This window comes from Salvelinus alpinus, chromosome 14 (assembly GCF_045679555.1).
Source record: "Salvelinus alpinus chromosome 14, SLU_Salpinus.1, whole genome shotgun sequence".
In the NCBI taxonomy this organism is placed as follows: Eukaryota; Metazoa; Chordata; class Actinopteri; order Salmoniformes; family Salmonidae; genus Salvelinus; species Salvelinus alpinus.
This window is the reverse complement of record NC_092099.1, coordinates 55,150,202-55,168,184: the sequence shown is the minus strand read 5'-3', so window position 1 is coordinate 55,168,184 and position 17,983 is coordinate 55,150,202. Positions and strand designations below refer to the sequence as shown.

Below are 17,983 nucleotides of genomic sequence, written 5' to 3'. Positions count from 1 at the left end.
TAATTCAAATGACGTAAATCCCTGTGTATCGATAGCTACATAAGTACATTTTAATATGGATAACATTTAAAACTGTTGAATGCATTTTTGCTAAAGGAGGGTTTCTGAGTTTTGCTGAGATCAAAGCGAACCAATCCTAAAGAAAGTCAAGCTGAGGAAGTAATCTAGCTGCTGTACTATTAGCATTGCAGTATTATCATTGTTTTCTGCCTACAGAGCATGTTATTCAGATGGTACTTATTTTTTTGATGAATGAAAAATAAAACACTAATATACCTTAATTAGATAAGTATTCAACCCCCCCTGAGTCAATAAATGTTAGAAACACCTTTGGCAGCGATTAAAGCTGCGAGTCTTCTTGGGTAAGTCTCATAAGAGCTTTGCACACCTGTATTGTGCAATATTTGCCCATTACTCTTTTCAAAATTCTTCAAGCTCTGCCAAGGTGTTGGGGAGCATGGCTAGACAGCCATTTTCAAGTCTTGCCATAGACTTCCAAGTAGATTTAAGTCAAAACTATAACTTCGCAACTCAGGAACATTCACGGTCTTCATTCAAGGTTTTCCTCTGGGCTTTTGCCTGTGCTAAGCTCTATTCCATTTATGTTTATGCTAAGAAAAAACTCCCTAGTCCTTGCTGATGTCAAGCATACCCATAACATGATGGAGGCCGTTTCTCAGTGATGTGCTGGATTTGCCCCAAACATAAGGCTTTGCATTTAGGCCAAACAGTGTATTACTTTACTGTGACGCCACAATAATGACCTAAATGACAGAGAGAAAATAATAATTACAAATAAACACAATGGAAATATTCCAAAACATGTTAATGTTGTTTCATACATTAACATGTTTTGGAATATTTTCATTCTGTTTATTTGTAATTATTATTTTCTCTCTGTCATTTAGGTCATTATTGTGGCGTCACTATAATGTTGTTGATCTATCCTCAATTTTATCCCATCACAGCCATTGAACTCTGTAGCTGTTTAAAATCACCAATGGCCTCATGGTGACATCCCTAAGCATGTTTCCTTCCTGTCCTGCAGCTCAGTTCAGGAGGACGACTGTATTAAACCACCCATGTGTCTGGGTGGTTTAATACTGCATCCACAGCATAATTATTAACTTGACCATGCTTTACGAGATATTCAATGTCTAATTTGTTATTGTTACCCATCTACCAATCAATGCCCTTCTGTATGAGGCTTACGAAAAGCTCCCTGGTCTTTGTAGTTGAATTTGTGCTTAGAATTCAATACTTGACTGAGGGACCTTATAGATGTTGCATGGGGGACAAAAGAAGAGGTAGTCATAAAAAATCATGTCAACCCCTATTATTTCACACAAAGTGAGTCCATATAACTTATTATGTGACTTGTTAAGCCAAAGTTTACTTCTGAATAACTTAGCCTTGCCTAGACAAAGTGGGCGAATACCTATGCAACAACTATATTTTAGTTATTTAATTTGAATGAATTTATAAAATGTGTAGATTTTTTCTCTCTCACTTTGACATTATGTAGTGTTTTGTGTAGATCAATGACAAAAAATTACAATTAAACCTAGTTGAATCCCACTTTGTTATGCAACAACATGTGAAAAAAGTTCACGTGGTTGTAGACTTTCTCTAGGCACTGTACCTTCCTGACGTCGGAGCTCTTGGGCTCTGTGGTCCAGGTAATGATGCGAGATACAGCCAGTCGGGTTTCACTGGAGTTGACAAAGTCTGTAGGATCCATCTGTCTTGCCAGTGATTCTATGTACTTCAGAATGGCCACCTTCACCTGCATGATACACACATGGTTTAGCTTCACGATTCACACAGTATTTAGCTACACGATTCACACAAAGTGTTAAACTACACGATTCATACAGAGTGTTAAGCTACATGATTCAGACAAAGTGTTAAGCTACATGATTCACACAAAGTGTTAAGCTACATGATTCATACAGAGTGTTAAGTTACATGATTCATACAGAGTGTTAAGCTACATGATGCATACAGAGTGTTAAGCTACATGATTCAGACAAAGTGTTAAGCTACATGATTCAGACAAAGTGTTAAGCTACATGATTCAGACAAAGTGTTAAGCTACATGATTCAGACAAAGTGTTAAGCTACATGATTCAGACAAAGTGTTAAGCTACATGATTCACACAAAGTGTTAAGCTACATGATTCACACAAAGTGTTAAGCTACATGATTCATACAAAGTGTTAAGCTACATGATTCAGACAATGTGTTAAGCTACATGATTCACACAAAGTGTTAAGCTACATGATTCATACAGAGTGTTAAGCTACATGATTCAGACAAAGTGTTAAGCTACATGATTCATACAAAGTGTTAAGCTACATGATTCAGACAAAGTGTTAAGCTACATGATTCACACAAAGTGTTAAGCTACATGATTCATACAGAGTGTTAAGCTACATGATTCAGACAAAGTGTTAAGCTACATGATTCATAGAAAGTGTTAAGCTACATGATTCATACAGAGTGGTAAGTTACATGATTCATACAAAGTGTTAAGCTACATGATTCAGACAAAGTGTTAAGCTACATGATTCAGACAAAGTGTTAAGCTACATGATTCAGACAAAGTGTTAAGCTACATGATTCAGACAAAGTGTTAAGCTACATGATTCACACAAAGTGTTAAGCTACATGATTCATACAGAGTGTTAAGCTACATGATTCAGACAAAGTGTTAAGCTACATGATTCATACAAAGTGTTAAGCTACATGATTCATACAGAGTGGTAAGTTACATGATTCATACAGAGTGTTAAGCTACATGATTCATACAAAGTGTTAAGCTACATGATTCATACAGAGTGTTAAGCTACATGATTCAGACAAAGTGTTAAACTACATGATTCAGACAAAGTGTTAAGCTACATGATTCAGACAAAGTGTTAAGCTACATGATTCAGACAAAGTGTTAAGCTACATGATTCACACAGGCATTTAGCAAGTTTACTTTTAAAATGTTTGACAATATCACCATGGCACTGTGTCTACTGGTATTTGAAATCATAAACTCTTAGACCCTGAACCAAACAGAGAATCATCTAGCTAGGTGACATTCTATGCAAACTGTACCTTGAGGTTGGGTGTCTGTGTCTGGTCAACAATGAACCTCATCAGGATGTTGAACTGGTGATCAAACGGAAAAGACTCCCTAAGGAGAACAAAACAGAAAACACTAAAAGTTAGTGTATGAAATGACTCTCATAAGGTGTTTTCACACACTGAGCAGGGTCAAATCAAACTCTACTGAGGTGGCCTGGTTACACATCCACCATAGTTGGGTAATTCTTATCAAACTGTCCATTTACAAAATGTCATCTTGAATCACAAAAATTAGGATCTGTACTTCTCTATTACATAATTATGTTTTTTGATCAGATATTATCGATTTTACCAACATTTTCACAAAATGATCACTACGTAACAGTTTTCATCCAAAAAAGTAATAAACAAATCAATATTTCAAATCAATATTTTTTTTACATTGCTCACCTAATGAAAAGCTGTGAGTTAAACATAACACTGAAAAAATATATATTTCAAATTAAAATATACAAAAAATTTAACAATTAAATCGGACTTTTTCCCAATTAAAACTCTTTAGCCGTTTCCACAATGAGAAGGCCAAGTGGGGTAAAGGGGGTGTTTGAGAATAAGAACCTAATTTTGAAGGCATATAAGCTAAATCATTTTCTTAATTTGTGCTCATCTAAGTACTACTCCTCTAGGTGATGCATCATGGGTGAATAAAACTTGGAGTTTTTACAGGAACTTGAAAAAGTGTTAGGTAATGAGACATGTCCAGACACTATGTTTATACGTAATAAATACAGTTGAAGTCGGAAGTTTACATACACCTTAGCCAAATACATTTAAACTCAGTATTTCACAATTTCTGTCATTTAATCCTAGGTAAAATTCCCTGGCTTAGGTCAGTTAGGATCACCACTTTATTTTAAGAATGTGAAATGTCAGAATAATAGTAGACAGAATGATTTATTTCAGCTTTTATTTCTTTCATCACATTCCCAGGGGTCAGAAGTTTACATACACTCAATTAGTATTCAGTAGCATTGACTTTAAATTGTTTCACTTGGGTCAAGCGTTATCGGGTAACCTTCCACAAGCTTTCCACAATAAGTTGGGTGAATTTTGGCCCATTCCTCCTGACAGAGCTGGTGTAACTGAGCCAGGTTTGTAGGCCTCCTTGCTCGCACCCGCTTTTTCAGTTCTGCCCACAAATTTTCTATGGGATCGAGGTCAGGGCTTTGTGATGGCCACTCCAATACCTTGACTTTGTTGTCCTTAAGCCATTTTGCCACAACTTTGGAAGTATGCTTGGGGTCATTGTCCATTTGGAAGACCCATTTGTGACCAAGCTTTAACGTCCTGACTGATGTCTTGAGTACAGGTCGACCGATTAATCGGAATGGCCGATTAATTAGGGCCGCTTTTCATAACAATCGGTAATCGTCATTTTTGGACGCCGATTATGGCCGATTACATTGCACTTCACGAGGAGACTGCGTGGCAGGCTGACCACCTGTTACGCGAGTGCAGCAAGGAGCCAAGGTAAGTTGCTAGCTAGCATTAAACTTATCTTATAAAAAACAAATCAATCTTAACATAATCACTAGTTAACTACACATGGTTGATGATATTACTAGTTTATCTAGCGTGTCCTGCGTTGCATATAATCAATGCGGTGCCTGTTAATTTATCATCGAATCACAGCCTACTTCGCAAAACGGGTGATGATTTAACAAGTACATTCGCGAAAAAAGCACTGTTAGGTACCTAACCATAAACATCAATGCCTTTCATAAATTCAATACACAAGTAAATGTTTTTAAACCTGCATATTTAGTTAATATTGCCTGCTAACATGAATTTCTTTTAACTAGGGAAGATGTGTCACTTCTCTTGCGTTCTGTGCAAGCAGAGTCAGGGTATATGCAGCAGTTTGGGCCGCCTGGCTCGTTGCGAACTGTGTGAAGACATTTCTTCCTAACAAAATCCGTAATTAATTTGCCAGAATTTTACATAATTATGACATAACATTGCACAACCTTCAATGTAACAGCAATATTTAGACCTAGGGTTGCCGCCCGTTCGATAAAATACGGAACGGTTCCGTATTTCACTGAAAGAATAAATGTTTTGTTTTCAAAATTATAGTTTCCAGATTTGACCATATTAATGACCTAAGGCTCGTATTTCTGTGTGTTATTATATTATAATTAAGTCTATGATTTGATAATTGATAGAGCAGTCTGACTTAGCGATGGTAGGCAGCAGCAGGTTCGTAAGCATCCATTCAAACAGCACTTTCCTGCGTTTGCCAGCAGCTCTTCGCTGTGCTTCAAGCATTGAGCTGTTTATGACTTCAAGCCTATCAACTCCCGAGATTAGGCTGGCAATACTAAAGTGCCTATAAGAACATCCAATAGTCAAAGGTATATGAAATACAAATGGTATAGAGAGAAATAGTCCTATAATTCCTATAATAACTACAACCTAAAACTTCTTACCTGGGAATACTGAAGACTCACTTTAAAAGTAACCACCAGCTTTCATATGTTCTCATGTTCTGAGCAAGGAACTTAAAATGTTAGCTTTTTTACATGGCACATATTGCACTTTTACTTTCTTCTCCAACACTGTGTTTTTGCATTATTTAAACCAAATTGAACATGTTTCATTATCAATTTGAGACTAAATTGAATTTATTTATGTATTATATGAAGTTAAAATAAAAATGTTAATTCAGTATTGTTGTAATTGTCTTCATTACAAATATATATATAAAAATCAGCTGATTAATTGGTATCAGCTTTTTTGGTCCTCCAATAATCGGTATCGGCGTTGAAAAATCCTAATCGGTCGACCTCTAGTCTTGAGATGTTGCTTCAATATATCCACATAATATTCCGCCATCTATTTTGTGAAGTGCACCAGACCCTCCTGCAGCAAAGCACCCCCACAACATGATGCTGCCACCCCCGTGCTTCACGGTTGGGATGGTGTTCTTCGGTATGCAAGCCTGCCCCTTTTTCCTCCAAACATAACAATGGCCATTATGGCCAAACAGTTCTATTTTTGTTTCGTCAGATCAGAGGACATTTCTCCAAAACGTACGATCTTTGTCCCCATGTGCAGTTGCAAACCATAGTCTGGCTTTTTTATGGCAGTTTTGGAGCAGTGGCTTCTTCCTTGCTGAGCGGCCTTTCAGGTTATGTCAATATAGGACTCGTTTAACCATGGATATAGATACTTTTGTACCAGTTTCCTCCAGCATCTTCACAAGGTCCTTTGCTGTTGTTCTGGGATTGATTTGCACTTTTCGCACCAAAGTACATTCACCTCTAGGAGACAGAACACGTCTCCTTCCTGAGCGGTATGATGGCTGCGTGATCCCATGGTGTTTATACTTGCGTTCTATTGTTTGTACAGATGAACGTAGTACCTTCAGGCATTTGGAAATTGCTCCCAAGGATGAACCAGACTTGTGGAGGTCTAAAAAATTTTTTATGAGGTCTTGGCTGATTTCTTTTGATTTCCCAATGATGTCAAGCAAAGAGGCACTGAGTTTGAAGTTAGGCCTTGAAATACATCCACAGGTACACCTCCAATTGACTCAAATGATGTCAATTAGCCTATTAGAAGCTTCTAAGGCCATGACATCATTTTCTGGAATTTTCCAAGCTGTTTAAAGGCACAGTCAACTTAGTGTATGTAAACTTCTGACCCACTGGAATTGTGATACAATGAATTATAAGTGAAATAATCTGTTTGTAAACAATTGTTGGAAAAATTACTTGTGTCACGCACAAAGTAGATGTCCTAACCGACTTGCCAAAACTATAATTTGTTGACAAGAAATTTGTGAAGTGGTTGAAAAACGAGTTTTAATGACTCCAACCTAAGTGTATGTAAACTTCCGACTTCAACTGTATTAGTTTAATGTAAATATAAACATTTTATGATATATGGACAAACTACAGCAACATACAGCATTTTGTGTTTTAAAATGGTTAGAGATGTTATCGGAGGGGGGATTTAGAGGTCCATACCTGGTGATGTCCAGAGCCTTCTGGACCTTGGCCTGGACAGACCCCAGCAGGTCAGCTCCCATCTTCTTCAGTAGCTGGGTGAGCAGGACAAACAGCCAGTCCTGCAGGTCTTCTCTGTGCACCAAGATAAAGTCCAACAGAGTCTCCAGAAACATACTAAACACCTGACACACACACACACACACACACACACACACACACACACACACACACACACACACACACACACACACACACACACACACACACACACACACACACACACACACACACACACACACACACACACACACACACACACACACACACACACACAAAGCTACCATCAACACCTGACAACATAGCACCTTTATAGAAGCAACAACACAGGCAACAGGTGTCTGTACAGTAGAATATTGAAATAATAAAAACACACACTTACTCTCTGTTGTTAAAATCCACACCAAAGCAGACCATGCAACAAAACACTCAATTAGTTTTCAGACAAATCACTGCAAAGCAATGGGTTTTTGAATGTCAAAAGTAAAAGTTATGAGTGAGTGTGTCAATGTATTGATATGAAACTTTCAAACACAGGTGAACATCCTGTCACCTACCTTGCTGTGTGGATCTGCAAACATCCTGCTGAAGATCTCACATAGTCTCTTCAGCTCCACTCGGCTGCAACACACAAACAGCATCCACCGGCAGACATTAGTAAACACAGGCAGACATCACTAATAGATGTCAGAGAGGCTTGATTTAAAGCAGCTCCTTCAGGAGACAATGCTGCTGGCCTCACAGAGAGAGCAGGCAGACAAATTGCCTTGTCTCACAAACTGACTCCTCTGAAACTCATCTTCCACTTTACCACCTGACTGGCGGCATTATAGCTGCAGGGTCCTCGTGACCAGTCATTTCTCCCTCAATTAAGGAAAGCTATGAAAAGAAACACCCTGCTGGACGCTCCTTGACAGGATCTCCTCTTTAAAAGTTGAACAATTTCAAAAAGGAAATTATCATTTATATATGAAAAAGAATCAAGACTACTTCAAACCCTATCCACAGCTGGCAGAACATTCTTAACAACATCAATTCTACTATCTCCAATGCCATCCAAAAAGACAACAATGCATAGAAAATACTTAGTGAACTATACATGACAGAGGTAGGAGCCAATCAGCATAGTTACAGCAGGAGGACACATATAATGACATGACTTCCAAAAGGTCCAACCCCCTGGCCCCGGACCCACCTGAGTATTCTTTGGTTCTTGAGTAGGTTCTGCAGACCCAGCAGCCCCTCCTTCCTCTCTGACCAGTTGGAGCTGGCACAGTGGTTTAGCACCTCTGCCACATCCTCCGTTTGACGCAGATAGTGAGGGATACCTAGATAATAATAATATATATATACACCATTCAGAAGATGCCTTTATCCAAGTGCATACATTTTAGTCGATGTGAATCTAGCAGGATTCGAACCCACCACCCTTATGTTGCTAGTTCCATGTTCTTACCAACTCAGTAACACAGGACCACATACCTCCGTTCCTGGACCCGTATGAGCGCTCTGAGCATGCGCTGGACGCATCGCTGTTAGCATCATCGTCAGAATAGATACCCGGAGACTCATACCGCCGCCTCATAGGCTTCCTCTGTTCGGAGAGAATGGGAAGGGATGGGTAATGGTGAGGTCATTGTTCATAGGACCAGGAGAGAAGTGGGACAGGCAGGCTAGAACTCTGGTCACTTGGTCACTCAAACTCAACCAGGAAGTAGGATTTAATGGGCTACGCTACGATGCCATTCACAATGAATGAGGTAGCCATGCAATTTGTTCCAACTCTTGATTCTTCATTATTGATATGAACATACAGAGAGATGATTAAATAATGTTATAATAATGCCTATTGTTAATAATATTTTATTGAATAATAAACTTAAATCTGCCAGCAATTGCTTTTGGCCAAATAGCAACATTTAGTGATGATACTTTGCATTTTTGTTGATTAGTGAATAGAATTAATAAACAAACGGTACACAAATTGGACAACTACCTTATTTCTGGAGTCTCCTAATAGCTGAAGTTACAGGCAACCAAGCAGGAAAGAGAAAGAGGGATATTTTAGAGGGAAAATATCATGACTGCAGTCCTGCTTGGCAATGAGATAAGACATGTTTTTATCTACATGGTAACAATGTTGACTTTCCTGCAGTCAAAGTCTTTCTCATTGAAATACAGTGGGGAGAACAAGTATTTGATACACTGCCGATTTTGCAGGTTTTCCTACTTACAAAGCATGTAGAGGTCTGTAATTTTTATCATAGGTACACTTCAACTATGAGAGACGGAATCTAAAACAAAAATCCAGAAAATCACATTGTATGATTTTTAAGTAATTAATTTGCATTTTATTGCATGACATAAGTATTTGATACATCAGAAAAGCAGAACTTAATATTTGGTACAGAAACCTTTGTTTGCAATTACAGAGATCATACGTTTCCTGTAGTTCTTGACTAGGTTTGCACACACTGCAGCAGGGATTTTGGCCCACTCCTCCCTACAGATCTTCTCCAGATCCTTCAGGTTTCGGGGCTGTCGCTGGGCAATACGGAGTTTCAGCTCCCTCCAAAGATTTTCTATTGGGTTCAGGTCTGGAGACTGGCTAGGCCACTCCAGGACCTTGAGATGCTTCTTACGGAGCCACTCCTTAGTTGCCATGGCTGTGTACTTCGTGTCGTTGTCATGCTGGAAGACCCAGCCACGACCCATCTTCAATGCTGTTACTGAGGGAAGGAGGTTGTTGGCCAAGATCTCGCGATACATGGCCCCATCCATCCTCCCCTCAATACGGTGCAGTCGTCCTGTCCCCTTTGCAGAAAAGCATCCCCAAAGAATGATGTTTCCACCTCCATGCTTCACGGTTGGGATGGTGTTCTTGGGGTTGTACTCATACTTCTTCTTCCTCCAAACACGGCGAGTGGAGTTAGACCAAAAAGCTCTATTTTTGTCTAATCAGACCACATGACCTTCTCCCATTCCTCCTCTGGATCATCCAGATGGTCATTGGCAAACTTCAGACAGGCCTGGACATGCACTGGCTTAAGCAGGGGGACCTTGCGTGCGCTGCAGGATTTTAATCCATGACGGCGTAGTGTGTTACTAATGGTTTTCTTTGAGACTGTGGTCCCAGCTCTCTTCAGGTCATTGACCAGGTCCTGCCGTGTAGTTCTGGGCTGATCCCTCACCTTCCTCATGATCATTGATGCTCCACGAGGTGAGATCTTGCATGGAGCCCCAGACCGAGGGTGATTGACCGTCATCTTGAACTTCTTCCATTTTCTAATAATTGCGCCAACAGTTGTTTCCTTCTCACCAAGCTGCTTGCCTATTGTCCTGCAGCCCATCCCAGCCTTGTGCAGGTCTACAATTTTATCCCTGAAGTCCTTACACAGCTCTCTGGTCTTTTGCCATTGTGGAGAGGTTGGAATCTGTTTGATTGAGTGTGTGGACAGGTGTATTTTATACAGGTAACGAGTTCAAACAGGTGCAGTTAATACAGGTAATGAGTGGAGAACAGGAGGGCTTCTTAAAGAAAAACTAACAGGTCTGTGAGAGCCGGAATTCTTACTGGTTGGTAGGTGATCAAATACTTATGTCATGCAATAAAATGCAAATTAATTATTTAAAAATCATACAATGTGATTTTCTGGATTTTTGTTTTAGATTCCGTCTCTCACAGTTGAAGTGTACCTATGATGAAAATTACAGACCTCTACATGCTTTGTAAGTAGGAAAACCTGCAAAATCGGCAGTGTATCAAATACTTGTTCTCCCCACTGTATATACTGACATTCTGATTGCCATACACAAACACAGGCTTCATTTCATCTCATTACATTTTACTACTCAATGCAGTTTTATTTTATGACAAAGGAAAAAAAAACTGGGATTCATTAGTTTTTAGGAGGGCCCACAGTAAATATCTAAACACTGACTTAAAATGCATATGGTTTCCACATCAAGTCCCCAGCTGTTAACTAGCATGCAATTAATGGAGGGACTGACTAAGTGTAACTCTACCTTAAGACAAACTGTAGTGATATCTTCAGAACTGGCAGCTGGTAAAAGTTGATTGGTGACTTACCAGTGCATCAGCAACAGCAGCCTCCACCTCAGTGCCAGTGTTGAGGACTCTCATGGCATTTACTGAGGCAGAGATACGGTCCTGGTGAATCAAGCCAAACCGATCTGGGGGGGAGAGGAGAGGGGGATGAGTGGAGTAACACAAGAGAAAGTCAATGGGATCTTGCTCTAGGGAGACAAAAGGCAATATGATGGGGTTTACAGACCATACACCAAAAAGCTTGAAAACTACAACACCAGAAAGCTTGAGTGAGATGTAGAAAATGAATGGTGAAATAAAGATGACACCAACAAAAATCACCAGAGAATGATTAGTGCTAATTTGAAATGAAGAGAAAAGAAACTGACACTTACAAACGGGGAAATAAACAACTCTTATATGAGATATTCAATACACTGAAGTACAAATACATCATACAATGTCCAAAAAGTCACTAACAAGGAGAAAATCATACAGATGGGGACAGGCCTTTTGATTACACAGTAACACAAGCTTTTTAAAAGAAAATCACAAAACATCATATTGAAGCAGATGATGACGACACATAACATGACAAAGCAGCACGCTAACAGATCTCCTCCTCAAAAGGTTGCCTCCTGTGGCAGGGTGGGCACAGCCCTCACAGCAACATGTATGGACTCCTGTGGCAGGGTGGGCACAGCTCTCACAGCAACATGTATGGCACAGCTCTCACAGCAACATGTATGGCACAGCCCTCACAGCAACATGTATGGCACAGCCCTCACAGCAACATGTATGGCACAGCCCTCACAGCAACATGTATGGCACAGCCCTCACAGCAACATGTATGGCACAGCCCTCACAGCAACATGTATGGACTCATGCTGGCATAATCGATAAATGTGGATATGAGGGGGTGGGGCATGCAGGTCACCTGACTGGCCGTGGGGGTCAGCCGTGGATAGGGCGCTGGTAGAGCGGGAAGTACGTCGGGAGGCTGCAAGGGACAGGAGGGGTGGATGACACCCGAGGCGTTAGTGACACGAACGCAACAGGTACCGTCCTCTGTAGTTGACTCAGGCTCAGCGCCTGGCTGCATTAATCCACTATGATTATGGGCAACCAACCACATCTACAACAGTCATAGGATAGGAGGGGCGGGTATCCCTCATGTATCCCACTTTGTCCCTCTTTGTCCTTTTTTTTGTTGTCCCCCATGACAAAGCAGTGAAAAAGTTGTGTCATTTCCTGTGATGTGGCAGCAGCACAGGAGAGAGCTGAGAAGCAGGTCAGCTATGGACATTGAATACGATGACACATACAGTACACTGTTTACTGCAGACAATACCTTGTTTTTCTGCCTCTTGATTTACATTTATTATGAGATGTGCCAAATAATTGTTCATTGGACCAAAAACAGAATCCTAGAACATCCAGAGATTTTTGTGATCTTTTCATTTTGCTGGTCATTATATTACACACACAAAGGCACACAAATACTTATATAGCATAAGACTTGGAGAATTCCCAACAAGACAGACAGAAGACAGCGTAGTGATTATATTCCAGAACCTTCGAGAGGGTTAGTGCATGCAAAGTAGATCAGAGCAGGCAAAAGAAGAGGTCTATACCCCTTAGTTCAAGAGTGGGATCTTCTATTTAGACATCATGGGGTGTACAGGGAGGCTGGGACAGAGAGGAGGGGTCTAGAGGAGGGGACTGAGGGGCTGAGGAGTGGGTACTAGTGGGCCTTGCTGCTTACAGGAGGCCTCCTGGTGTCTGGTTGGTCGTGGTACTCACCAAGAGGCTTGAAGCCCCGAGCAGGGCTGGTGTCTCGGCTGCTTTCCCTAGAGGTTTCCCTGCTGCAGCCCTGACTCATGCTGGGCCGGGGGATACGGCTCCTCGCTAGCATGTGGTAGGAGGAGAGAGGAGTACCAGGAACAAGAGCTTTACCACACAGACTGGCTGTCAGTAGGGCAGTAGAACACAGGTTTGGGGTCAGTGAGGTGAGGCCTGGGGTTGGGCTGGGATAGGGGACTGGGGTAAGAGAGGGGGTGAGGGGGAGGAGGACTCTGGGGCGTGGTGGTGGGTTGGAGTCTGCTGGACATCAGGTTCAATTTTAGAAACTTAAGTTAGCGCAAGTCCGTTTTTAAATGTTTTTGTTATTTTGTGACAAGGATTAGGTTGTCAATGAAAAGACGATTGGTATGACTGTAGCTTACAACAGATAAACAGAGTTAATACACAAAATAAAAACAAAGAAAGAAATTAAGAATTTAAAGAGGGTATCAAAATAAAGACATGGTAAAAACACCAAAGAAAAGGAAAGACAAACCATGATAGTCAGTTATAACTAAAAATATGAACTGAAAATGACTCAGAAGAAGACAAAAGTACAAACTTAAAAACATTGCAACGTGTAATTGTCAATTTACTGATGTAAAAAAGGCGGCCTTCCCAATTCAGGAAAGACAGACAGACAGACAGACAGACAGACAGACAGACAGACAGACAGACAGACAGACAGACAGACAGACAGACAGACAGGAAGCTAAGAGGGGGGAGCTGTTTGGTCGATGAAATACACAGACTAATCAATCAAAGCAATAAGACAGGGCCAGTGACTCAGTCTGACTGGAAGGAAGGACATAAGCTGGGCTGCTGATGACAGAGCTTGACCTACAGAGGCTCATCCATGTTTCCTAAAAGAGGAGGGGCCACCCCAATGATGTGACATGCTTGGATGAGAGACCCCTCCCAAAACAGTGAGTTCTTCTTAGCTGCTAACCCTGAGAGACAGTTACAGTCCATAGAAGATGAAAGACAGGCTCTTACCGTTCACCCCCCTTTCCAAGGGGCCTTGCCTTTTCACATTCAGTATTTTACTATTCAGTATTTTATTATTCAGTATTTTACCATTCTTTATTTTATTATTCAGTATTTTGTTATTCAGTATTTTACCATTCAGTATTTTATTATTCAGTATTATACCATTCAGTATTTTGTTATTCAGTATTTTACCATTCGGTATTTTGTTATTCAGTATTTTGTTATTCAGTATTATACCATTCAGTATTTTGTTATTCAGTATTTTACCGTACAGCATTTTGATATTCAGTATTTTACTATTCAGTATTTTGCCATTCAGTATTTACATTTGCATTTACATTTTAGTCATTTAGCAGACGCTCTTATCCAGAGTGCCTTGCTCAAGGGCACGTCGACAGATTGTTCACCTAGTCGGCTCGGAGATTCGAACCAGCGACGTTTCGGTTACTGCCCAACGCTCTTAACTGTAAGGCTACCTGTCGCCTCCTTTTGAGTTCAAAGGGTCCATTGGTGCTTCATAACCTTACTATGTGGGTTCCTTGCATTCAAGGCTTATCTTTTGTGTTTATTGTGTATCCTTGTTTTGTGTTTATGACCGGGAAAACCAAGATAGTGTATCTGAGCTTCAAAGGACACACTTGGTGTACAGTTTATAAGGTTTTCACTAGATTGATAGGAGTGCACAATGACGACTTTGGGCATATCACCGGCATGTTTTGACACATACATGGCCCTCGACAGCATGTGTGTGGTATCCTATTTATCAGCATACATGTGCTGTCTGTTATGTATGTGTATCCAGTGTGTAGGTGATACTGTATAATACACTGTTCATTTCGGCAGTTACTTAGTTACTATGTGCGTTGCTAGCAAATTACAAATCTCTTTTTCCTAGTATAGAGTGAATACATTATTTATTTTGTGTTTACATGCACAATGCTGAAATTGTGACGACAAGTAAAGGTCCATTACCTAGTCCCAGTCGGCTGGGAGAGGAATCTCTACTGCAGCCCTGGCTGCGGGGGACCTTGCTCCTCTTGTCTGCAGGGGTGCTGGAGGCTGAGGGGGGCCTGCTGATCCTCCCGTACCCAGACGAGTGGCCCAGAAGCTTTCCAGGGGAACTGGAGCGACTGCCAGCTGCAGGAAGGACAACGCACAGGAGTCACAGGCAGAGAGTGAAACGATACACCCTTTCAGACACGATGGGTCACAGCGAGCAGAGCGACGCACCTCTTCATGGCATGCTGGGAAGGTTCTGTCACGGCTCAAAGCTGAATTCCCTCATTTTCTATCTCCTTCTTTCTGGGGGAATATTTCATTACTTAAATGTTTCTAATGTCATATGTCGCTTTTATTGGAGTAATAAAATAATCATATACAACTCTTAGCAGACACTTATCTAAAGCCAGTTACAGTACAGTGAGTGCATAATGTGCATGTGATTCCAGTGGGAATTGAACCCACAACTTTGACTTTACTAGAGCCACACCAACTGAGCACATATCTCTGTGTGTTTACAGTGCCTTGGTGATTTGGAGGGGAATAATCCACAGAATGTCAAACCAACACTTGAGGTAATGGGACCCATAACAATCTCTTTCTATCCTAACATAGATATTGGATTTCAGCTTTGATGAGATAGATAGGGAGGGACATACACACAGTTAATAAACAGTTGCAGGACAAACAAGATGGGTTGAATCCAGGGTCTAACTGGGCTGTGGGAAAACCAACCAGTGATTACAACAACGGCATCAACAATGAAAACAGTTCAGAGGACACAGACAACAATCAACAATTGACAACAAAATGTACCAATCAAAAAACTTGTGAGACTGTAAAATAATAAACATGCACATGAGTTGAATGGGCCTTGCTGGTATGACATGTAGAGTCTAAAACTAAAAGAATTAATTGATTGACATGCAGAGATCTGCACAGGAGGAAGGGACGGGACTAAGAACTGGATTCTTTACTCTGTTTGGATGAAGTCCGGGCCTTACCACCGCCAGTGGGGTTAGCAGATCTGGATCCTGTGGTTGTTATGGTAGCAAGCGGCAGAACAGGACATGAAAATAAAACGGTCAAATGTGACAGGGAGTAGTGTTAGCCCAGCATGCACTGGGCCAGATGTTAACTGTGCATGTCATGTTACACATGCACATATCATTGAAGCCCCTCATCGAGGCTTCAGAGAGAGAGAGGGACAGAGGGAGAGAGAAAACCACACACACACATCTTGTGAAAGGGTGCACTAATAACAGGCGCTCCAAGTTCCTTCAGGATGATAAAATGTATGAGGTAAAACATCACACAGACTGACGAGAGACACTGAAGAGAACCTAGTATATAAACTGAAGAGAACCTAGTATATAAACTGAAGAGAACCTAGTATATAAACTCAAGAGAACCTAGTAAATAAACTCAAGAGAACCTAGTATATAAACTCAAGAGAACCTAGTATATAAACTCAAGAGAACCTAGTATATAAACTCAAGAGAACCTAGTATTTTGGGGCGGCAGGTAGCCTAGTGGTTAGAGTGTTGGACCAGTAACCGAAAGGTTGCTAGATCGAATCCCCGAGCAGACAAGGTAAAAATCTGTCATTCTGCCCCTGAACAAGGCAGTTAACCCACTGTTCCTAGGCCGTCATTGTAAATAAGAATTTGTTCTTAACGGACTTGCCTAGTTAAATAAAAATAAATTGTATATAAACTGAAGAGAACCTAGTATATGAGTTGGACTGCAGAGTGAAGCAAAAGCAGCCAACAAGTGCTCAGCATATGTGGGAATATCTTCAAGACGGTTGGAAAAGCATTCTAGGTGAAGCTGGTTAAGAGAATGCCAAGAGTGTGCCAAGGTGTCATCAAGGCAAAGGACAGCTACTTTGAAGAATCTAAAATATATTTTGATTTGTTCAATACTTTTTTGGTTATTACATGATTCTATGTGTGTTATTTCATAGTTTTGATGTCTTCACTATTATTCTACAATGTAGAAAATAGTAAAAATAAAGAAAAACCCTTGAATGAGTAGGTGTGTCCAACTTTTGACTGGTACTGTATATAAACTGAAGATATAGTATGAGCTCACAGCAGACAGGATAAAGGTCATACTGGGGGTTTACATGAGAATGAGAGAGACTGGAGATGACATTGTGGACGGCTTCCCTGAGTTCAGACAGTGTGCTGTGAGGGAGTGAAATCAGTCTTGGGTTCTTTTGCTGACAGTGTGTGTGTGTGTGTACTCACGCTGGGACTGGGATACCATTTTGGCTCGGCTGCGCCCCCTGCTGTCAGTCACAGTAGCGCTGGCTCCGACGGCACTGCCAGCGCTTGTCCTCCTCGTACGCACACGACCTGTAGAAAACAAAACACAGGGAGTTAGTAAGAGAGTTGAAGCCACTACACTACAAATGATACTGTATCCAAGCAGCTGTGCACCACAGTTCACCACAACACAAAACAAAGAAACTGCTTTAAACAGACGGTGACAAAAGATCTGGATGGGGGGGGTTCTGAAACACAGACATACTGAATATTTCTACACATTCCCACAAAGAAATGCATTGGATCTGGGAAAGGTTTGTCTAAAGCAACATCAAGACAACACAACTTTCTTTACAGTATGTTAAACTACTCTTCAGTTTATTTGCAAAATCGCAAATAAAATGGCATTATCATATTTGCAATCCGGGCAAGTAATGTTCCTAAGAGCTAGGACAGCACATTGACTGATGCTGAGAAAGAGATTGGGGCGTTCAGATGTCTGATCATTTTGGAATGTATTATCAAAAAAGTATTCTTACATTTTTCCAGCAAACCTCTCCAATTTTAGATAAACAGACACACATGCACTCACAAACACCACACATTGAGAATATCTCTTTCCACAACAGCTGGGACTTGGCCCTAGATTAAGTAACACCTTAGCCCAGGGTCTCCCAAAGTCGTTC

The 17,983-nt window shown here is 40.8% G+C and overlaps 1 protein-coding gene across 22 annotated transcripts in view; it reads right to left on the bottom strand.

Moving 5' to 3' along the window:
* The window catches only part of LOC139539109 (CLIP-associating protein 1-B-like), a 128,447-nt gene that overhangs the window by 13,033 nt on the left and 97,431 nt on the right, over positions 1–17,983 (bottom strand). For 5 of the 22 annotated variants that reach the window (XM_071341869.1, XM_071341870.1, XM_071341874.1 and 2 more), the window contains 13 exons: positions 17,280–17,387; positions 16,005–16,061; positions 15,001–15,165; positions 13,000–13,104; positions 12,134–12,196; positions 11,239–11,342; positions 9,145–9,168; positions 8,631–8,742; positions 8,344–8,476; positions 7,706–7,769; positions 7,110–7,273; positions 3,109–3,187; positions 1,643–1,786 (listed from right to left, as the gene is read on the bottom strand). In XM_071341869.1, the coding sequence (XP_071197970.1) occupies positions 1,643–1,786; positions 3,109–3,187; positions 7,110–7,273; positions 7,706–7,769; positions 8,344–8,476; positions 8,631–8,742; positions 9,145–9,168; positions 11,239–11,342; positions 12,134–12,196; positions 13,000–13,104; positions 15,001–15,165; positions 16,005–16,061; positions 17,280–17,387 (1,322 nt within the window). The remainder of the gene's footprint in view (positions 1–1,642; positions 1,787–3,108; positions 3,188–7,109; positions 7,274–7,705; positions 7,770–8,343; positions 8,477–8,630; positions 8,743–9,144; positions 9,169–11,238; positions 11,343–12,133; positions 12,197–12,999; positions 13,105–15,000; positions 15,166–16,004; positions 16,062–17,279; positions 17,388–17,983) is intronic. The other 17 variants (XM_071341871.1, XM_071341872.1, XM_071341875.1 and 14 more) reach the window with 7 other exon arrangements.